A 23,928-nucleotide genomic window follows, 5' to 3' on the forward strand; every position below is an offset into this window, starting at 1 on the left:
AGAAAACTGGCTTCCCCTAAAATAAGATTTTTCTGAAGACAAAAGCATTCAACTACACATCTCTTCTCTGGTAGCTTTTAAATATGACTGTGTCACTAGGTCATGGCCTCTGCCATCTGAGTTAGACATGTTCCCACACAGCAAGCATCCTACACAATTGTTGCACTTCAAACTCCCGAAGAGGCAAAAGAGGGGATTCAAATATTCCCATTGGAGGAGGTTAGGTTTTTATTCAGAGTTTATGAAGTATCAAGTTAAAGGTAGTATTTGAATGTTCTAATAAAAATATATATTTTATTATTCCACTCCTATACTTTCATTGCACTTAAAGAAATTAAGTTGTATAGATTTCATCAAGTTTATTTTTCAAAAGGAGAAAAATTAGAATTCAGAGTGCTATACGTAGGATTCACAAAGCTTCAAAGGTCAGTGTTCAGAGGCAATCAGATGACAACTGCATTTTAAAACTCTTGATTCTGCCCAGAATTCCTCAAGGGAAAACCTGTAGCTCTATGTGCTAGTTCAAAGGCAAATTTTTTAAAAAATAAACTTTCTTCCTACTCTGCTATTTATTCATATTTTATAAGTATTCAGAAGTAACTTGACATCTATACCTGAATATTAAAAATACAGCTTTGTTTTAACATACAACATAGTTTTATGAATCATGCATATAAAATACTGCTATTAGAAAAACTTCTTTATGACATAATGATTACCTGCCTTAAAAGAAAATAGGTTATAAAACAGTAAGGCCAGTTTTAAATTGTGCATGGAACCAGTAATTGTATCTTTAAGGCAATTAGAAGATTTATTGAATATTGGTTAAAAGTAGATTGACAATGACATTAAAGAATAAAGTGTAATTTATTTGGTGCTACTTTGTGAATGTTTCCAAGTACAAATCATCTCACAATACCTTATACAACATACTTTCAATCACAACTCAAATATAAAATAACCTACAAAATCACATGGCTATAATCAATATACAATAATTGTATTTTTAAAAGAAGAAAAAACGTTAGCAATTTTAAGTTAAGTTGCAGTAACTTTTTTCAAATAAAATATTAGCACCATACCAGATAAAATGATCTAAAACTATTGGCCTTCTCATTCTTCTTAAATAACTAAATAGAAACTTTTTTTCAAAGCACAAATATTAATTTGCAAAATCAGTTCTACAGTAGTTAATATTTCTTTCTTTATTGTTTCTTTTTTGCATTTTTCCCTGTAAGGAAAAATATGAATTAAAAACTTTCACGGGATATGAAAATCAAACAAATAAATCTGACCCAACCAAGTACCGTCCTTCAGCAATGAGTTCCGACAGAAGCAAAAGTGGACATTTCACGGCGTATGGTACTGAAAGGCGAGAGTTCGAGTTCTGTGGTGTACTCGTTGTCATTGTCATCACTGGTCACCGTTGAAGACTTCTGAATGCATTCCTCACAGCAACAGCAGCAGCACTCCATGAAGGCCCGACTGAAGGGTTTGCAGAGACAGAAAAGGAGGACTGGGGTGACACAGGACTTAAAGAACAAAAGGAACTGGCTGATGATATTTAGGAGGTCCATTGTCTGCTGCGAAACCCCTGTAGCCATGTAGGCAGTAACAATGTTGCAGATATTTTCAGGAATAATGCAAAATCCATATAAAATGGTCAGTGCCACTACCGTACAGTTCATCTGGCTCTCTAGTTGAATCTGCCGCTTATTCCCTCGGGTACAGGCTTTCTCTGCTTTGCGGATTTTCCTCGCAGTCACTAGAGAGCAGGTGATGGTGAAAAGTGTGGGCAAACAAAAGTAACAGCCAAAATACCACCAGAGTCTCGCACTGTCGTAGGTGAGGGCTAGAACATAGATGGTGTCCGGTAAATCAGGAGAGATCTTAATAATGCACCTTTCTGCTGGAGCTCGGCCACTAAACCCCAAATCCTCCTTGCTCAGCTGGCGGAGAACAACTTCTGGAAGTGCTAACAGTAGAGCTCCCACCCATATGACAGCCAGTTTGGCAGTTGTTGAGGAACAGTTTTCGATCATTTCATAGTACATCTGTACGTTGGTGGCAGCACGGAAACGGTCTATGCACAGAGCACATAAGGTGAAAGTGGTGACTCCCAGAGAAGCGACCTGTGGGGGAACAGAGAAGACATTTATTCCCAGTGTCCCCTGAAAGATCAAAGCACTAGGGAATAAATGCAGACTGGCAAAACCGTAAAAAAAAAAAAAAAAAAAAAAAAAAAAAAAAAAAAGATAAATAAATAAAAATAAGAGAGAGAGAACAGTTTTCCAGAATGAGGCATGGGTAACTGGGCTCAGGACATCAGCTGAATCATTGTAAGCATAAAAATAGAAAACAAACTGTAGTGGGTTGAGGGTCATAGAGTGCAAAACATTTAGGACTGGAAGGATCCATAAAGATCAGCTAGTCCAATCCCTTTTTATTATAGATAAGAACCCAGATACACTAAAAATCTTATTCACCACGAAAGTGTCTGCCACTAGGAGAGCTAGATAAGGAGTCAGGGTAGTGCAGAAATTCCCATTTTCATTGCTGACCAGGATTCTCATGTTTTCCAGTGTGAGGGTCAGTAGTGTGCCTTACACACAGCAAATACCAAAGAGTTTATTGTCTCCGATGGACTAAATGATGAGAGGGCTCCTCCAATTTTTCCTAAATGCAAAATAAAGTATGACAGTATTATCTTCAAAGGCATACACTTACAGAAAACAAGAAAGGGAAATTCGCCAGAGGCCAAAATCAAAAAGGAAACAAATTTCAAACAGGCCAGAGACTCCTCCCTGTTCATGCTGCCTGTTTACCTTAGGGGCACCTGCCCGTCCTGGTGAGGGCTTCAAGTTAGTTTTAGCTAGAAAAATGGGGCAAGATGCCCAGGTACACAGGGGCAGGAAACAGAGCTGGGGCCAATGTGGGTGGGGATTGGGTCAAAGACTCCCTGTGAATTTGGAACTCCTCAAATGCTGACATCTTAAGAGGTGTAAGGAGATAATGAAGAAATCTGCCTATATGACAGGATTTGGGTCTGGATGAACTGGGGGGAAAGGAGGCAAAAAATGGCAAATTCTAACCAGGAGCCTGAACTTACATGGTGTTAGGATCAGAATTTCCAGGATCTATGTGGCTCAGAAAACCCAAAATACAATTTAAAATAATCCCAGGCACCTGGTAAAAATCAAACAAATCCTCTCTGGAAGAATGTACTTTAAAACCAGACCTCAAAAAATCCTATAGTTAAAATTCAAGGGACACAGGTTCACAAAATCAAAAGTCACAATATGCAAGAGACAATTAGCCACTATGAATTTATATGCCAGAGATACAGAATCAGACATAAAAAATATATTTATCATAAAATAGGTATGTATATCAAATTTAAAGAAATAGGAGATACTTCAGAAAATCAAAGAAAATAGAACCTGTAAAAATACAGGAAAATATGCAGAAAGTAGCCAAAAAGAATGTCTAGATATCTCAAACACAGGAAAATTTTGGAGCAGAAAACTCTTTGACAATAACCAAATGAAAAACTGTCTTCAAAAAGGCACTGTTCTTGTAAGCATATGGTCCAGACATCTAAAAAAGTCAACATTTAAAGGTTAAGAACCAAAAATATGTACCTATTTTTTTTCACATGGAGGCTTTCCAGGAATATAAACACATGTTCTTAATGTAAGCATGCTATCATTTCATTTACTTATAAAACATGTATTAAGCATTGTACATGTACTCAAATGGGGCAAACAGATACATATCCAACACAAGCATCCATTTATTGATATCAACTCCATGCCGAGCACTATGCTTGGTGTCGAGAAAATAGAAAGCTACAAGAAGCAGTGACTTCCCTCAAGCACATCATAGTCAACCAAGATGGGGACGATGGTTCTCAAAGTTACAACATGAACACAGCAATCACCTGGCAATATTAAAGCCACTTCAATATTTGGGGGAAAATTGAAGTAATTTAATATATAATAAGTGTAGTCATTATCTATGCATTCAAACAAGAACAAGGAGTAAAAGGTAAAATGTCAATAAGGTTTCAGATAAAATATGAGACTAAAAGAAAACTCCCTGGGTGGATGGAATGCTTTGGTCTACACCCCAGACAACTCGAATATATGCATTTGCTCTCCCCTGCCTGTTGGTAGGAAGGTTTAAGCAGCATGATATAGGCCATTCCCTGGCAAAGGGGCAGGGGAAATGTAAGTATAATGTTAACATCTAATTTTTTAAAAGTCAAAGGGATGATGTTGACAAAAGGGGAACCATTTGTCATACAGTTTTAGTACTCAAAACATTAGTTGTTTATCTACTACATTCAAGCTGTCACTCTCCCCAGAGCTATGGCAAGTTGCCTTGTGGATTTCGACAGTTCCAATGTCAAATATTTTCTCCTTGTACGCTACATATCAGACGGTGTCTACTAGTTCTAATACGGAAAATAAGGACATTGTATGTACGCCCTGACTACTCTCATAACTATTAGTGGAGACAGTCTGAAAATGAGGTATAATGAGATGTTAACTATATTAAAAGCAAAAATGAAAAAAATGTGGCTAGCAAAGCTCTAGATCAGTGCAGATAAAGAGGCATGACTGGACTTATCACCACAATTCTTATTCTCCAAACTTTTAAGGTTAACATCAACCTAATATGACTTCAACTGAAAAAAAAAAAAAAAAACTCCACTTTCACCTTTTAATAATTAACTTTCAAACTAAAAATTGTTCACATTGATGAAAATTTGTTTTGCATCTATGCTGGAGGCACAGAATAATTCTAAAATTGAAGTCCACATTGTACAACTGTCTTATGATTATGTTTTAAAATGTCAGCAATTGCCGGGCGCGGTGGCTCAAGCCTGTAATCCCAGCACTTTGGGAGGCCGAGACGGGCGGATCACTAGGTCAGGAGATCGAGACCATCCTGGATAACACGGTGAAACCCCGTCTCTACTAAGAAATACAAAAAACTAGCCGGGCGAGGTGGCGGGCGCCTGTAGTCCCAGCTACTCGGGAGGCTGAGGCCGGAGAATGGCGTGAACCCGGGAGGCGGAGCTTGCAGTGAGCTGAGATCCGGCCACTGCACTCCAGCCTGGGCTACAGAGCGAGACTCCGTCTCAAAAAAAAATAATAATAATAAATTAAAAATAAAATAAAATAAAATAAAATGTCAGCAATTGCCACACTTGAAGACATCTAAGAATGGCTGGCCACTTTCTAAACTTCTGTATCAAACAGTATCACGTAGAAATTACAGTACATTAATTTATAGATTTTTGAAACGACATTTGTATACCAGTTTTTCAAATGTTTTGATTCATTTCTCTTAGGTCTGTTAAAAACAAAACAAAACAAACAAAACTTCTTCAACTATCAGAAACCCTCGTCAAGTCTTTCGTGCCATCTTCACTAAGGCAAATCTGTGTGCATGCTTCCCCGTCACTTTATAGCCCAAGTGAGTCCACATAAACAAAGCTACCAAAGTTTATGCTATGCATCCTTCTGAAATCATGAATAGGATTTCTATTAAAAGGAAAGTTCACTAACATAAAAATACTGGAGACTCTGAGGAGAGGCAATCTGTTAGGGGCTCAGAACATCTGTTTGCTTGGTGGTTTTCTATCATTACTTGCTAAGAACACAGAATGCACAAAAGATAGCATCTTCTCTATTAATCTCCCTAGTTTTAAATCTACAGATTGAAAAAATATGGATCAATTATCACAAATGCTAGTAACTGCATACCTAACTCCAGGAAGTTACAGTCTTTAATGAAAGGTAATGGCAAATGTGTGTGGGTGGACATGTATTAAGATGGGTGTGTTAGATTACCAACTCCTTAGGTATCAGAAGCTGTGCTGCACATCCGCTCTTAATTAGAAGACGTTAACTGCCTAAGAAAGCAAAACAATGTTTTTCCAGGTCCTTTACCTTCAATCTCATAAGATAACAAAAGCCAGGACAAATGTTAAGCAAGATTTACATGTGTTCCAACTTATCGTCAGGAATTCTACACTTGTTTTATCTGAGGATGCTCAATTCTTCATATTCCCAAAAGCGTTAGTACCAAGTCAAAAGCTCAAACATACATGATTTGTAGTCTTTTTCATAAATCATGAATTAAGGAATCATCCCCAGATTTCATATACAAATTTCAAAAAGCTCCTATATCCAGGCTCCTGTTTTCAAATTGAACTTTTCTCTGATGGTACTCTCTGCAGTTAGGATCCAGCTGCAACAGGGTCAACAGTCCAGAAAGGTCACAAGAGCAACAGTGAAAGTTGCTGAAGGTGCCAATGAAGAAAGTAGCCCTGCTCCGAATGTAGCCAGCACTTGGGACGCAGTTGCCAAGAGCAACTGCAGCCCAAATGCCAGTCCTAGACATCTACTCTCGTCTGCTGCCACTTCCTGCAGTGATATCATTTCAGATCTTTTTTCTGTAAATTCACTTATGTACTATATTTTAGGGTGTGAAAGAGCAAGAAATGTACACAGGCCCCGTCTGTACTTTTCCGAATTATTTATAGGAGGCTTTAAACATGTGTAAAGAATTAACTGCACATCTCAGAAATTAATTGATAAAAATCATACGAATAATGAGTGGCGTTCTAATTTCTGCTTACCCAAACATGAAATCTATCCATGTAATTAAAATTCCTAGATGTTGGAGCAACATGAAAAGATTTCTATCACAATTTTGAAATATACTTGTTTACATACAGCTTATTAAAAATTCTACCAAGATGAATAGTGCAATTATGTGCAATTATAAAACTGCACCATGAACGCCAGATCTTCTGCATTTAATGCCCACATCTGATTGCTAAAATTCAATATCACCATGAAATATGCTCTTGGGAGTAAAGCTGTTAAGCATTGGCTTAGATGGGTAGTTCTTTGAAGCAACATCCTGAGAGACTGAATGAGTAAGATGCAATCTCTTATTAATTAAACTGCAATGGGAGGAATAATTAACAGCAACTAAAGCAGAACTGTAAACACTTTTCATAGACAAGAGTATTAACTTTGAGAATTTCAAGATCAGAGGAAACTTAGAAACACAATTTTAACTATTGGTGAAAATACGATATTGAGCATTTTGAGAGGATTGGCATTAGAATACAGAGATGGCAAAGGAATCAAAATAAACAACTCTAAGATCTTTCAAACAACAATGTTCTGCGCTTCTTTGTGTCCCAGAGTAACAGCAATAAAGCTCCTTCAGCTCCCACCCAGTCCACATGTGGAGCAGTGAGGCTCTGGATGCCAAAGGAAGGGGTTTAGGGTCATTCTTCTTGATCACCCCTAAAGTGTCCCAATTTTAGTATCATTATGCCTTTATTGAACACTGTATTACTAGCAAAGAGACCACTGCATTAGCACAATGCTATATGTGTGTGTCTTGTCTTTAAGAGAGAAAGAGAGAGCACCTACAAAATATACTGTAGCTGCTGCTGGGAACAATGATGAATATAGCAGGTATTTTATCCTCAAAAGGTTTGGAATCCATGACAGAATTTCTTGACTATCTCCCACCTGCTACCATGCAGCCAGCAAGTTGCTTTATATATGGAATGACTCATTACAGTCTACTAGGCAGAGAGGATTCACTAACAGTTTCTGGCATGCTTGCTGTGACTCCCCTTGATCTGGGATATACCCATGTATGCCTGGAGACTGCAGTTGAGAATCACTAGTTTAACAAGATTGGAAGACAAACATAATTTCACAATATCTCTTAGGGAAATTGCTACAGATGTCTAACTAGCTTTACAGGCTGACCAAATTGTAAAACATCTCCTGATAAATACTTGCATTTCAAGAGACGTGATCTAAATCTTTGCAAATATCATCTATGTCCCACTTAGTCTATTAGACTAGGATAACTTTGGGATTGTCAGTTTGACTGTTTATTAACAACGCAGTACAGTAATGATTTGTATTTTAACCGAAGTATCTATTTAAATCCGTGCAATAGAAGGATGGTACAAAAAGGAAAGAGAACTTGAAGACCACCTGAAATTCATGTCTAAATGTACTCTTTGTTGCTCTTGACATACACAGTAACTCTTATAAAGTTGTAAAAGTTTGCTCCCGTGTAGGAAAAAAAAAAAAATAGCCCAGGAATGATTGCCATTAGCTTTATATGTTACTTTAGTCATTTAGAAAATCATTAAATAAATCATTTAAAGTTTGGATGGGTTTCTTAAGTTTTTTCTTATATGATAATATAGAGATAACAAATAGATAAATTTTCTCTTACAATGATATAATTTTAGAGGTAAAATTTATGCTATTACAATATTTGCTCATTTGGAGATTTATAAGATACTGGAGAATGAATACTAAGGGCTTAAATCACTCATAAAATAATTTTATTATATTCTATATTTTGAATGTTTTTCTAACTCTAACAAAACTCCAGTTTGAAGTCATCTAAAAAGGCTTATTCCCAATTACAGTCAAAGTGCAATTGGCTCAATTTAATGATCCAGATATTTCAAGCGACATTCCAGATGTTCAATATTCAAGTGACATTCAATACCCTGACAGATGAGTCCCCATCTTTTCCTTGCCTCAGTCTTCTTAAGAAGGAGCAAGGTAATATGTATTTCTCCCCTTATTTGTGGATGCTGATAGGATACACTATGAGAGCCTACTGCAAAGTGAAAAAAGAAACCTATAAAGTATGGAGGATTTTGAAAATATAATGGAAGGTTTTGTGAATGGTTTCTTGAGTTACCTTTTAAATTTTGTTACAGAAAGAAACCAACAAAAAACAGGTAGTTTGGTTAGGATAATGAAGGAGTACAAATACAATCACCTGCATGGAAATGATACGGGTCCTCATCTAGTCCCTTACCACCACTGGCAAGACTGAATTTAGAGAAACCCAACTTGGTAGTTATGAGAACCATAAATATACCTCAGCTTTCAAATATTTTGTCCCTCTGTTAAACTTGTATTTATGAGATCATGAGTTCCAAATTTTGGTTCAGCACCTATGCTGTCCAACTTAAGACAGCTACTTTATACCGCTGATGAGAAATTAACCCAGTCAGTAAGTTATATGACAACAATGACTTTGGGGAAACATTCAGAGTGAAACTATCTCTTGATAAAATAAGAAAAAGTGTATTGCTCTTTCCAGTAATTTTAATTCCCATGTTTCCCTAGGTTTCTGTTAAAAAAAAAAAAAAAAAAAAAAGTACAAACAGAAAGAAACGTATAAGGCAAGATACTTAATAAAAGGTATAAAGCATACTTTATAAGTCAACATATAACTAGATTTCATTTGTCCCACTGCTCAAGTCTTATTTAAAGCGACTATCAGGACCTGAGGAACCTGGGCTGCCATTGCCACTTTGTGCTTAAATGTCTGTTCATTCAAAATGATATGAAGAAAGAGCCCATGGATGCTTTACGAAAAACAGTAATCTACAGAGATCCTGTCTTAGCTATTGCTGCATTTCTCAGAAGCTTACTGCAGACAAGTAAAAAAAAAAAAAAAAAAAAAAAAAAAAGATTAGAAATGAGAGTAAGATGTGAAATAGACAACACAGAGCCCATAAAATACAAGTCATAAAGTAAATTGTGTCTTTCACCAAACTTTCTGGTACAAATCAGTGATAACACTGATGGGGAAAGAAAAAACAAAAGAGTGTCCTTCTAAGCAAAATTTCCATCCTATGAAATTGAATCTACATGCTCAAGTACAGTGAAGTGACTAGAATACACTGATTTTTATAAAATAGGAAAATTTCTAACCAAGGTCTTGTTAACTGCATTCTAGCCTGGCTTATAGTTTACATAAAAAATATTTAAGTACATCTATTTATGTGCTGTCCTTTGTTTACAAGTAACCCTCAAAACAAGGGCATTATTGTTATGAAAACCCATTCATTAGGGTCGTGAATGATAACCTATTATGTCAGTGGTTACAGGCCTAACAACCAGTCAGGAAAAGAGCAGGATGAGCACAGGGTAGAGCCTCTAAATGGCTGGAGCTTGTATGTCTTTGGCTTCTTCTTGCATTTTTCCATTATCCTTGTCCTTGCAGCATTTCAGGGCAGCTTCCCATGGGAGATACTTTTTTGAGCACGAGTTGGGGAGCACGTTTATCAGAGCCACTGTTTATCAGACTGCTCTGAATAAGATGACCTTTTCCAAAAGGTCTTCATTTTGGAGTGTATGCAGATCATGATACTGTGGCAGTGACACACTTAGATTAGTATTTCTAAACCAAAAACAGAGGAGAGACTTTCCCCATCCCTTACATGTGTGCACACACTGCTTGTGCACTCTCTGGAATGAAACAGAATTCTGGCAGCCACTCTTCCACAGTCAAAGGGAAGGCTTCTTATCCTTGTAAACTGATATTTAGTCTGATATGCCCACATATAATAAATAACCATTTATTTCTAATATACTCAGACTATTCCATTTGTATGTGATTCCCAATGCTGGGGGGGAAAAATATTTTGAAAGCATCAACTATCAACTGTCATTACTGCCTCATTCTCTACCTTCTTTTCTTTTGTCTAAGCTTGATACCATGCTTTACTTATTTTAAAAACCATTTAAGACTATTTAAAAATCAACATATTCTCCCAAAACTTGTCTTGATTCCATAAATCCTCTTTCCCTTTATAGTCCTATCTTGAATTAAGGTTTCTTACCAATTATCACATCTATAGCACAGTACATTCCTTATATGGGTTAAAAAAATTCATTTAACTACAACCTGTCTAACATATTATAATTCCTATCAATCTGTCAGGTGTTTATTAAAATAAAAATGTAAATGGAGCAAGATTAGCATCATTTTGTCTTAAGATATAAACCATCTATATTAGATTCTAAAGATTCCATGTTTATTCTCAGTAATTACAAAATCATTTCAAAATGTAATATTTTCCCCCAAGCCCACAGTCCAGTTTTCAATCTTTGGTATTATTATGATGTTCCTAATCAATCTTAAAGTGACTTGGAATGTCAGTTGTTTACCTTGGGGTTCTGATAAGTTTCCAAAAAGTAGTAACACATTTTTACATATTTCCCTTTCTGGCTAATGACATTGATTTGCATGATTGTGAATTCAAACTAAAAACAAGATTATTTGTATTTAGTTCATCAAGATTTTAATAAAATTGAAAAATCCTATTTTAGGACAAAATTTATCTGCTTTTAACCAAAATTTCACCATTGGTAGTCTGTTAAGGAAGTTTCTTTCTTGATGCAATCTTCTTATAAAAGGCGGTTATTTTTAAATCACATATCCTGATGCGAATTGGCTTATCAGATGCTTTTCCTATATAAAAAGGATTTGAACTAGGGAGACAATAGTAAAGATAGGCCCTGAAGACGGGAGTTGATGAGGAAGGGGCTACTTTGAAAAAAAATTAAAAAGTAACATCCCTGAGTAGAGTCACAGACCTAATGAGAATGTCTCATTCTAGGCAGGGATCAAATCAATGACCCTGGCCCCATTAATGAATGTTACGAACCATCCAAGTGTACAGATAACACTGAAAACTATCACAAATTTACAAATGGAAAGTATTCTGTCTCAAGAACAAGACTGGCACAGTGATCATATCCTGAATGGAAGTTTTATGAAAAGTATCTACACTTACTTTGCAAATAAAAAAAGACCCTCCATATTTGAGGCTGCAGCAATCCCATTCTCAACTCCACTCTGAAATATTTAGGAGTTAGTCTTGGCAACAAGGTTGAGTTCATTATTGGACCTTGGCAGGTCAATTCTTGGGAAGTGAAATGACAGGCGCATCCCTGGAGGATGGAGCAGAAGTGTAAAGGCAGAGACAAACTGCACTGCATAGCTGCCTTCCCATACCTCTCCCACAATCTACATCCCAGACACAGGTCCATGTGCTTCCAATGGGATACCGTTAACTCAGGTTGCAGCACATAAGATGAATGCCATTAAAGGTGTAAAAACTGTATCAAGGTCCACGCAGCCTAAGTATGAAAGCAAAGGTAGACCCTCACCCACTCAGCCTTCCGTAAACTCAAAAGCTTGTATCTGTTTTACTTCTGCAGACCTATTTTCTTCCTTGTCTCTGTGGAAGGATACTTTGCTGACATAACAGGATACCTTGGAAGCCCTCAGGAGCTCACAATAAATCTTCACTCTGATTATGTGCTTGAGAGATGAATCTAATTTTGAGGAAATCCATTCATCATGCTCCCCTTTCCTCAACTCCACAATGGAGTCTAAAGTATCCCCCTTGTCCATCTTCTTTCTTAGGTTCTCTAAAGTCAAATTAAACAATTTGTATATGTTTTGATAGTTTCAGAAGAACTAAATTTAATATACTGTTATTACATTGCCAAATAAGCCATGCATTTAAGTAAAATGTTTATTTTTGACTTATTTAGTGTCCTTATAGCTAATAAGGACTAACTGTAATGCAGAGATAGTTATCCTAGGCACTGGCACAAATTCCTATTTTAAAAGAAATTTCTAGTACTGAACTATCTGCTGAATTGTTTTGCCAATTTTTATTATGGGCTTTCTATCCTGGGAAAGCTAAAGAAAACAAAAAAGCAAGAATTAAAAGATTTTTATATTTATAACTTTTCATCATGGATCTAGGTTGTATGGGCATTTATGAAGATCAATAGTAAGAATATAATTGAAAAGAATTAGAGGGAGCAGTTTTCCCTTTAATTTCTCCATCTCCAGTCATAATAAGTACAACTGTGACCTGACCCAATTCAGTGCCATTTCTGAGCTTCCACGATGCTTTGTTCAAACCTCTACTATAATATTCATCATGGTGTAGAACATTACTTTACTTTTCTGTAATTTTAACGGCAGTGGTTCGTCTCTGATATTCATCTTTGGAAACCTTTCTCCCTCTTCCTCTACTGCCTTCTCCTTCCCACTCCTGACATAGTACCTCGCATACAAGAAAAACCGGGTAAACATTTGATAAATTAATGGATGGTGAACAAATGAATGAATGATGACATCTATGTAAAAGGATTACAGAAAATAATAAAGTATTCAAATTGCTCTTTAATCAGTTATTGGGTGCTGCTGTTTTATATATAATCCTTAAAAGCTGAATGCCAGACAATATCTACAGAAGGGAAGTAAAATAAATCAATTTTCCTATTTATACTTCATTGACCAGCTTTAGAAAAGGACACGCTCTCATTACAATCAATGGCTAAGGAAACTATTTGGATTTCTTATTTGAATACTATAAAGCTTTCCTTTCTTGTGTAAGATCCAAATTCAGTTAACTTCACCATACATCATTCAGAAGTGAAGTTATAAATAAAAACACACTCTAAGAATCACTTTTCTTCCTGTTAGAGTCATCAGCTAAATATTTTCATTTGCATGATAATATACAAAATGATTACTAAAAGATTAATGGGAAATCATAAAATACTTGTTCAGCACCATTCTCATATATTGAGTACATTTTCCCTAAGAATACTATTAGTAAATTTAAAATTGCTCATAGAACAGTATGCTTCCACTTAAAAGTCCAGCAGAATACCTAATGGCTAATCCACCTCTCAAAGAAAATTTACCATATGCCATGATAAATGTTCTATTACTTGAATGCAGGCGTTCTAGGGAAATCTGTGTAGAATTGGATAGGTGTATGGCGCTATCATCTTCAACCTCCAAACACCCTTCCTTTCTTACTTGTCAGTGCTAGCTACAACCTAAGACAATGAAAGAGCCATTTATTCCACTCAATTTAAAGCCAGTATTTCTAAAGTCATTGGAGAAGCTGGTTCCTCTCATTAGAAAATATTCTAGACTTGTCACAAATTATCCCCAGACCAGAGGCCATGGTAAGACATGTTCCCTTTATTCTCCCTCCACCTCTGTGCAGGAATTTTGTATCCCAGTAAAATAAAAATACAGTTAGATCTGGGGTTATCTCATTATAATTATTTGAAGCCTTCTGCTCTACAACACACCATGGAGGTGTGAGTTCTTTAAACTAAAGAGAATCTCAATCATTCAAAACCTCCAATTAATGTACAAACAGACCTTAATCTGTTATCTGGGATCTGGGTCAGATGATACCTTGATTCTGACTTCCATTAAATAATGAGCAAAGATTCATTCCAGTTGCCATATTCGATGTCTGAATTATTTGAATTTTTTTTTTTTTTTTTTTTTTGAGACAGGGTCCCACTCTGTCAACTAAGCTGGAATGCAGTGGCATGATCATGGATCACTGCAGCTTCAACCTCCAGGGTTCCAGCAATCCTCCCACCCCAGCCTCCTGAATGATTGGGACTATAGGCATGCACCACCACATCCCACTAATTTTTGTATTTTTTGTAAAGATGGGGTTTTGCCATGTTGGCCAGGCTTATCTTGAACTTCTGGGCTTAAGCAATCTCCCTGCATAGGCCTCCCAAAGTGCTGGGATTACAGGGGTGTGCCACCACACCTGGCCCAAATTATTTTGTGTTAAACACTTGTTAGATTCCTAAGTGAATGGTAGGTATGGTAGGGAACTCCTCTGCCATTCTCCTATTGCAATCCACACTCACACATATCTCCACCTCCCCCAATATACATAAAAGCATACTACATATACAACTTTTGTTTTGAGTATAGTTTTTTTCTTGTGACTATGTAATAAACCACTTCAAAATGATGTGTCTAGGAGGATGGCCATCATCTATCCAAATTTTCTTCTCTCCTATCCGGCTTCTCCTACCATTTCATTTGTCCTTGGTCTTTATGAGATTTATTACTAGGCCATAAATATGTCATAATCCTGGAATAGAAAAGGGAAAGTCATCAACTACAACAGTTCCCAGAACATTCTCACTCACAGCGATATTAAACATCATAAAACTTCCTTTCTCACAATAGACCTTGGAAGCTGGGTGCTATCCTCAAGCTTTAGGCCAACAAATTAAAATAGAAAGAGGAGTTGAATGCAAATTACAAAGAGTATAGTTTTTACTTAAGAAATATCTCCTATTTTTCTACAAAACCCAAATCTCCCCCCAAATTCCATGATTCCCTTCAGATTATGCTAATACTCAAGCTGTAGAGGAGAAAGAACTGTGGTAGAAAAGAAAAATAAAGCAAAAGAGAAGCTAGGAGAGAAAAATTGTAAAAATCAATCATAATCAATTGAGAATACAATTTAAAATTATGAAAAATTTTAAAATAAAAACACTGGAAAAGGTTACACATATTACTGGAAAATGGTAAATGTTACATCATAAATCAATAAGAATGTATTATACATAGTTTTTTAAAAAAGGAAAAATAGCCAAGAAATAAATTAGTATAAGAAAGTAACAAGTGAAGGAAAGACAAAATTTAGAAATATGAAAGGAGACAAGATGTCAAACAATTTTTAAAAATCTTGAGGTCAGAGGCAAAATTTTGGAAGGGGATTTGGAGAAAGTTTGAACGAATGTAATATATTTGTAATGTCCTTCACCAATCTAACATACTTCATGATTTTAAGAACATAAAATGTAACCCATATAACTTTTTGGTCATTAAAGTAATCTTGCTAGGCTCATTAAAAAGCATAGTTGTCTCAGATTATTGCAATTTTAAAATTTTTAATTAACTATCAACTGCAGAACTTACTGCAGAAATTACTGAGAAACAGGATGAAACCTAAGAACAAAAGAATCTATACATTTCATTATATAACAAATGATGTTTACAGGTTTTTATTTTTTCCTGTGTCATGGATAAAAAAAAAAGAAAAAATGTTTCAGATGCCAAAGAGCAGAAAGGAAAACACTCACTGGATAAAGCTTGTGCTTCATACATGTTTGTCTAATCAGCAAATATAAACATGAAGCATTGAGACCAAGGGTCTGGTGGCTACTGACTAGGTATATATGTTTAGGATAGTCTCGGAGCTTCAAATTTCATCTTTAAAATGAGGGAGTTGGATTAGAACATTATCTATGTCTGATTTAACATGACTGTTCAAAAGCTACCGTAGGCCGGGCACCATGGCTGACGCCTGTAATCCCAGAACTTTGGGAGGCAGAGGTGGGCAGATCACAAGGTCGAGAGATCAAGACCATCCTGGCCAACATGGTAAAACCCCGTCTCTACTAAAAATACAAAAAAAAATAAAATTAGCCAGGCATGGTGACACGCACCTGTAGTCCCAGTTACTCGGGAGGCTTAGGCAGAATAGCTTAAACTGGGGAGGCAGAGGCTGCAGTGAGCTGAGATCGTGCCACTGCACTCCAGGCTGGAGACAGAGGAAGACTCTGTCTCAAAAAAAAAAAAAAAAAAAAAAAAAAAAAAGCCACTGTAGTGGATGCTGTGGTTTTCCACCCAGATAGCTCCCTCCAAAGACCTTCAAGAATTGAAGCACTGATTCCTCCAGCTGTTGGGGCTATTGGTTGACAGTGCTTAGCTGCATCCCTTTCTAGGAATTGCCCTTGACCAAAGAGATCCACCCAACTCAAGGTTATACCCCAACCTGGAAGCAGTCTTGCATCCAATGCCTTACATCTAATGACTGGTCCATAAAGAGATGTAAAGGCTGAGCCCTCTTGCCCCGATTTAGGATATGGCTGCATGGCCATCCCAGCCCTAAAGCTCCTAATGGTGTCAGCTGAGGTCTTTGTGGCAACTGCATCACAGTTCAACTTCTCCCTTTGCCCAATCCTGCTTTCTTCCTTCCCTAATAGGTGTTGAACCTGAGAGCACAATCCAATAAACTTGATGCCCCAATAAATCTACATCTCAGGGCCTGTTTTTGCAGGAACCCAACATACGAGAGACCCTAAATACCTCTTACTTTTGTGAAAACATCAGTGCCTCCTGGAGACACACTTTTATTTTGACATTTGGGCTGTAGTTCTTGCTCTCAGTAATCAGGAATTATGAAGCCAGCAATATTGTCCAATAATTATTTATATAAAACATTATAAAATTATTTCAGAGTAATAAGGATTAGGTAGAAATATAGAAACACTATATATTAAAATTTTCACTCACTATTTTAACAGTAAAAATGTATATTATACTCTAATTTAAAAAATATAAACAAATGAGTGAATTTTTTAAGCCTTTGATTCTCTAAGAAAAGTAAACGCTAGCACTAATAACTGAAAAATAGAGAAAGCTATTCGCATGGGGAAAAATTAAGCAAAAATACAGAAAGTAGACGATTTTACTAATAATAAGAGGTAAAAAACAAAGCACTCTTGAGGAACTAATTAAATTAAAAAGTGAAATACAAATGAAAGTATTACATTCATAAAAACTCAGAATTATGGAAAAAGAAAATTAAAATACATACATAATAAATGCCATTGCTCAAAATGCTTATATCTCATTAAATTAACCAAAGTCTTTATATTCTTTCCTGAATTTGATATTCTTTTAAGGTGTTCTTTCAAGAACTTTGATTTTTTTTTTCTTTCCCTAATTTCTTTTTTCTGTCCTACTGTTTTTCCTCTAATGTATACAGATTTCTACATGTCCAGTACATTTCCAGTGAGATAAACCAATAGACTTCTCTGTCATTGAGGTACCTCTCTTGTCCGCTTTATCTTTTGTCTTTTTTTTGCATAAGTCGATTTCTTCTGATAAAAAAAAAAAAAAGAAATTTGAAACTGACCTTGAAGAGGCAGTTTGTTAAATAGACACGTATTCTCTAACATGAGTTCAACTGCCTCCTTCACAATTCAAAAATGAACTGTCTACCAAACAAAGTAGATGTTTCAGAGATACGCCAAGCTTGGCAACAGGAGAACTCATGGATGCCACTAAAGTAGCAACAGCTGATTTCATAGTCATGGAATGATCCTGCACCTGATCCCTGTCAGGATAACAGAGGGTCTTATTTACTGTCTCCAGCTTTGGTCCGTCTAAGTAGGTACTGTTTTCTGTTTACTTATCCCCCAGCTTTAGGCCTGGAACAATGTTGAACATAGTGTCACAGGCCCTGGTGCCAGACAGGATCAGGGGCTGTGGAATATTTACAGTTTCCCTTCTTCTGCTTCCATAAATGAAATGGACAGTCTGAATGGAGAAAATCAAGGGCCAGCTGGCTAAAAACACAACTGGCAGCAAAACAGTTGGGCCCCTTCCAAGAGCTGGTGTTTAAAGAGAGGCCATATAAAGAGCAAATTCCACCTACCACAATAGTGGGCCAGGACACTAGCTGTAGGATGAAACACTCAATTTCACTCAAAATGATTTTTGTTTCCAAAGTTTGGAAACTAGATGTGCCCCCTTCTTCTCAAGAAATTTTCTAGTCTTAGGGTCAATCCCTTAAAATAGCCAATCTTTCCACCTATAACAAATGACAAATGCATAACTTTGAGAATGTTAAACAAATTGTGGCCAAAGTCTTATCTTTGCTTAAGTTCACGCAAACACACAAAAATAAAATTAAGAAACCAAGATGGGAAAAGAAAGAAACAAGAAATGACTTTAAGAATTTAGATGGGATAGCATGGAAGACAGCCAGACACTTAAACTAATTTGAAAGGTTATTAATACATAATTAGGCCAACTCACAAAGAAACATAATTTTCTTTCTTTCTTTCTTTCAATAAAATATTATTCCAACTTTGGTGTTTAAGAAACAAATGCAATAATCTTCTTGGGGGAAAAGTCACATTGAAGCACTAGATAACTAGTAAATAAATGCTAATGATTTTTTTTTTTTTTTTTTCTTGTAGGCTGTGATGATGACAACCGTAGGCTGGCCATTCATTTAACCCTAAAATCTCTGACAAGTGCCAAATCAGAAATATGCATAACACCATATTCAGGGAGATAGATTTATACACAAAACAATTCTGTATATTGTGAGATCATCATTTTTTTTTTACAGCACAGGAGCAGATGAATTTGATTTCGCAAAACTGCCTCTTTTTGTACATATATACATGCATAAATGATTGAAAAGAGAAATGAAAGAGGGCCCCAGATAAAAAGGAAAGGTGTTCAGCTAGGTAGTTGCATCCAGCAGCAGTTCTCTGATGCCATAATTCCGAAAACAGATAAAGCCAATAGCTTGAGACCCCCCTGGAAGGCATTACCTCTATATAGGGCACGATCTTGCAGGAGAAGTCCTCCAGCAGCCACTTCTTGGTCAGCTCGTGGAAGATGACCAGTGGAAGGCAGAAGAAGATAATGAGAAAGTCCCAGAAGGCCAGGTTGGCCAAGAGGGAGTTGGAGATGCTCCGCATGTAGTAGTTGTGACAGACGATGCACATCACCGCCAGGTTGCCAATGATGCCGGTCCCGAAGATCACCACGGACAGACACATGACCGCGTAGGCTCCATAGGACTCCTGGGTCAGCGGGTAGAAGGGGTTCTTCAGTCTCACGCGCCGGTTTGTGCTGTTTCCCCGGCGGGGACCCCCAGGCTCATGGATTCCTTCACCCAAGGACCCATTCTGGGCCAGCGCCCGGCCCGGGAGTGCAATTGTCCGCCCTTCGTGCCCCGCCGGTCCATTGGCCGTCTTGGGTGGGGGCTTGTGGTGGGAACCTTGGAGTTTCCCGGCTCTCCTTGGCCAGTAAAAAAGATCGTTAGCTCCGGGCACTGTCTTCACACTCTGCTCCTGGCTGCGCCCGGAAATGCCAGCGCCTCTGGGACCCTTCTCTTCCTCCTCTGAGATCTGAAGGAAGAGCTGGAGGGCCGTGGGGCTCCCTCTCCCCAAACTTTCAGGAGGCTCCTGACCCCGAGCACCTTTCCACCTCCAGGGGCCAGGTGCCCTGGTTGGAGGTCCCGGGGGTCCAGCTGCCGACGCCTCCGCCCTTCTGCCTGCAGCCGGTTCACGGCCCGGGGCAGCTGGCAGGTCCCAGGAGGGCGCCGCAAGCACCGCTGCCCCCTGCTCCTCCCTGGGTGCTCGGGCTCGCAGAACGTCTCTTGCAGAATTTCCTGGTCCCCAGACGTCCCTGACGCGGCGCTGGATCACTGTAGGTGAACAGTTCTCCCCCAGACAAGTTTCGTTCCTGGACGCAGGGGCGAACCCGAGGGCAGAAGAAGCAGACACCTTGAGCAGTAACAGAAGCAGTAGCCGCGACATGCGGGCGAGAAGCGCGCCCGGGGCTCGCATGGCTTGGTGAGGGCACACCCGGCAGCCGCAGCTCCTGCTTAGTTAGGATCGACACCTGCTGCCGAAGTTGCTGCTGAGAGTTAGGCACATGTCACATACCCACCCCCGCCCGGGTAGCGGGGAACCGGAGATTACGGGGATAGCGGAAGAAGGGTCTTGGGGGTCACACACACGCCCAATACAATCCTTCCTCGTTTGGCATCTTGTGCATTTCTCAGCCAAATTCAGTCCCAGCGAGGTGTGCCCTCCAAGGTTCGTAGAGGGAATAGGCTACCCCCGGTGACCGACCTTGAAAAGTTGCAATCAACACCTGACTGTTGATTGTGTTGAGACTCGGGGGAGCCCGGACGAAGCCCCACACTCCTCACTGCCTTTGGGTGGGGGTGGTGGCCTTCTTGGTAACAGTTGCTCTGCCTATTTACATCCTTTCGACAGTGTTTTATCCAGTTGCAAGCCGAGGTCTCTAGAGGAAAAGAAAAACAAGTCCCCCTCCCCCAGACGACTGGCAGTCACAACCCCGCTCCCAGCTCGCTGGAAACAGGTTGCAAACAGTCGGAAGCAGAGCTGATGCGCCGGCGAAACTCTTGCCCCACCGAACCCCAGCGACTTGAGAGCCTACTGCTGCCGAGAAGAAGCGGGATTCCAACCCTGCGGCCACTGCCAAAGTTGCTTCTCCTCCAGCTCAAAGTTGACGACGGGGCGAAGCGGGCTGCTGGACGGCGTGCCGCCGCAGAGAAGGAAATCGTGGGGAGAAGGGAGAGAAGAGGGCCCCTGCCCGTCGGTGGACAGTGCCGCTGGCCGCGGGAGCTAGTCACTGCCACAGCGGGCGCAGCCGGGGCGGGGAGGGTGGTGCCTGGAACCGCCGCGGGCCAGGCAGTGCGCGGCCGGGAAGGGGAGGTGGCCCGGCTTCGCCCTCGCGCTCCAGTCGCTGCGCGCGCCCGCGAAGCTCGACTCTTCGCTTGTTGCCTCCTCCCACTCCTTCGCCTCCTTCTCGGAGAGATACTGGTTTGTGGGGAGACGGGATCCCCTGGTGGTTCACCACTCACTAAACCCACACACGTTTCATTCAAGCCATTTGTAGCGGCTTCCACTCCGAGGAGCTGGGAGGGAACAAGGGCGGAGGCGCGGAGCCTGCGCGGCTCGAGGCTAGGGATGGGCGGGACAGGTTAATTCCCCAGATGTCGAAACCAGCCTAACAGGTCCCCGAGCCCGGGCTGGGGGCGGGTGCGGGGCGGGAGTGGAGGGTGGGGGTGGGAACCGGAATATGAGAGGGGTCAGGGGAGGGAAGGGAAGAGGGTAGCACGGGAGAGAGCAGCAGGGTCCCCTCCAATCTGTCGCGGCTGATGCGCATGCCCAGGTCTCAGCTCTAGGGGGTGGGGGGACGGGGGAGGGGTGGCCGGGGGAGGGGAGTCTGCGGGGAGTAAGAAGGTGAAACCTTATCTCCTCAGGTGGTCTCTAGAGTGAGATATGAGAGAATGGGAGCTCAGAGGTGTCAGTCATAGGGAATTACCAGTTCCAGGATTGGGATGCAGAGGGAGAATGCTCAGGATGCACCATTACCTTTAACACTGAGTTAGGAAGCATCCTACCAGGGTTACTTCCTACCACCCAGAGCATAGTGAGGTAGTTGTATTTGATGAAGTAGTGGAAAAGGACTGGAGGCAGAAAATTACTTGAACAGAACTCCCAGCACGACTGTCCATGCTTTTCCAACCTTTCTACTCTACCCACCCCACAACCCTGTCAAAATTGTCAGGGCATAGCTAATAAAATAGACAAATTAATGAAGAGAAAATGATAGAGGAAGAAATAAACACATTCTGAATTTTTTTTTTTTTTTTAAACAGAGTCTCCTTGTATCGCCCAGGCTGGAGTACAGTGGTGCGATCTCTGCTCACTGCAACCTCCGCCTCCCCCGGTTCAAGAGATTCTCCTGCCTCAGCCTCCCAAATAGCTGGGACTACAGGCACCCGCCACCGCCACCATGCCCGGCTAATTTTTTTTTAAATTTTTTTTTTTTTTTTTAAGTAGAGACGGGGTTTCACTATGTTAGCCAGGCTGGTCTTGAACTCCTGACCTTGTGATCCGCCCGCCTTGGACTCCCAAAGTGCTAGGATTACAGGCGTGAGCCACCACACCTGGCCTGATTTTTTTTAAAAGCAACACATCTAGAGAGGCAGGAGAATATAAAATGGAACATATGATACTAATTGTGGTAAATGGAATAATGCCCCCCCCCCGAAAAGATGTCCGAATCCTAATTCCTAATACCTGTGAGTATGTTACTTTACAGGGCAAAAGGGATTTTGACAATGTAATTCAGCTAAGACTCTTGAGATGGGGAGAGTATCCTGATTATCCAGGTGGGTACATTACAATCACAAGAGCCCTTACAAATGAGGGTCAGGAGGGTCAGAGTAAAAACATAAACACGAGCCAAGTGATGTGGGCAATCTCTGGAACCTAGAATGGGCATAAGAAAGGATCTACCAGCCCATTTGAGACTTCTGACTTCCATAACTGTAAGATAATGAATATGTGTTGTTTTATGCCACAAAATTTGTGGTCATTTGTTGCAGCAGCAATAGTAAACTAATACACCATTAAATCTACAAATGGAGACAACAGGAATAATTGTATAGAAAAATATAAACTACCAAAAATTGTTCAAGAAGAAAATTTTCAGAAACTGTAATAGAACTATAACATTAAAGAAATCAAATCATTCATCAAGATCTACCCAGAAGAAAGCACTAGACCTTAGCATATCCTATGGAATAAATATACATTTATACAAAATGTTTCAAAGCTACTCAGTTCATTTTGTGAAGCCAGAATAACCTTAATAGCAAAATCAGACAAAGCCATAAATAGTGAAAAATATAAGCTAATAGCAATATTCCTTTGTACGTTAATTTATTCATTTATATACACTAACTCATTCTCTCAAATTCACTACTTCATTAAAGAAATATTCTGCTCAAGTTACTTACGCCAGAGCAATGAATAAAATAAAGTTGTGCTCTCACTGAATTTTTATTTTCTTGTATACTCATAAAAAGGACAAACTAGGCTTATGTGTATCACCAAGACTGAATCTCAGAAACAGAAATGTAAGGGAAAAACATAGAACTTGATGTCTTAACTATATAATGCTACCATTTGTGTCTCTCTTAAAATGCACATAAAACAATTTAATAATCATACATTACATGGTGTATCATATAAAATATGTGAATGGAATAAATACACATCAACTTCAGAATATTAGTCACCTCAGGAAATAGAAGAATGGTAATGGGATGGAAGGAAGCTTCTACTCTAACTGTAGTATCTTGTTTCTTTAAAAAAATTTAGAAGAGAGAAATCTGGATTAATAATGGAACAGGAAAAATAAGTTGCCAAAATGTAACAGTAATATCGCTTCCCTTCTTATCTTATTAGCTTAGAGTTGAAGTTACACAAGTAAGCTATGTTTCTATCCTTTTTACTCTAAACCATATAAATTTGTCACTAATCTCTACCCCTACACAGAAAGGAATCAAAGCTAAACAGGGAAAAATCCTTTTACCTGCTCCCTTAGAAGCTCCATTGTAATTCACACATGCTTGGCTCAGAGTTGGGCATCATTCTCAAAGTGATGGGCTATAGAACTCAGGTAGGATGCTTGGAGAGTGGCTGGGGAAAGTCCTGAAGAAAGAGCTACCTATGTTTCTCTGTGATGGTATCTCATTCATAAGTAGTCCCTTCCTTAACCTGAACAATGATGCCTTCCTACTTGGATAGTTGCCAAGTTCTGGTTCTCTAATTTATTCTG

The 23,928-nt window shown here is 39.1% G+C and overlaps 1 protein-coding gene across 2 annotated transcripts; it reads right to left on the bottom strand.

The window, feature by feature from the left end:
* Positions 1–344: 344 nt before the first annotated feature.
* Positions 345–21,158, bottom strand: GPR37 (G protein-coupled receptor 37). 2 transcript variants are annotated; one of them, XM_005550656.5, is made up of 2 exons: positions 19,089–21,158; positions 345–2,132 (listed from the first exon to the last, which is right to left on the bottom strand). In XM_005550656.5, the coding sequence occupies exons 1-2, from the start codon at positions 20,109–20,111 to the stop codon at positions 1,314–1,316; spliced, it is 1,842 nt and encodes a 613-aa protein (XP_005550713.2). In that variant the 5' UTR covers positions 20,112–21,158; the 3' UTR covers positions 345–1,313. The 2 variants fall into 2 exon arrangements, with proteins under 2 accessions (XP_005550713.2, XP_073892003.1); XM_074035902.1 differs by lacking the exon at positions 345–2,132 and adding an exon at positions 14,356–14,815.
* Positions 21,159–23,928: the final 2,770 nt, after the last annotated feature.

Source organism: Macaca fascicularis, chromosome 3 (assembly GCF_037993035.2).
Source record: "Macaca fascicularis isolate 582-1 chromosome 3, T2T-MFA8v1.1".
Taxonomy (NCBI): Eukaryota; Metazoa; Chordata; class Mammalia; order Primates; family Cercopithecidae; genus Macaca; species Macaca fascicularis.

Bases quoted from the DNA above. Each gene is read 5' to 3' on its own strand.
- GPR37 (XM_005550656.5), bottom strand. From the start codon at position 20,111: ATGCGAGCCCCGGGCGCGCTTCTCGCCCGCATGTCGCGGCTACTGCTT. The intron at 2,133-19,088 runs GTAATGCCTTCC...GTTCCCCCACAG, and splicing joins AGATCGTGCCCTATATAGAG to GTCGCTTCTCTGGGAGTCAC.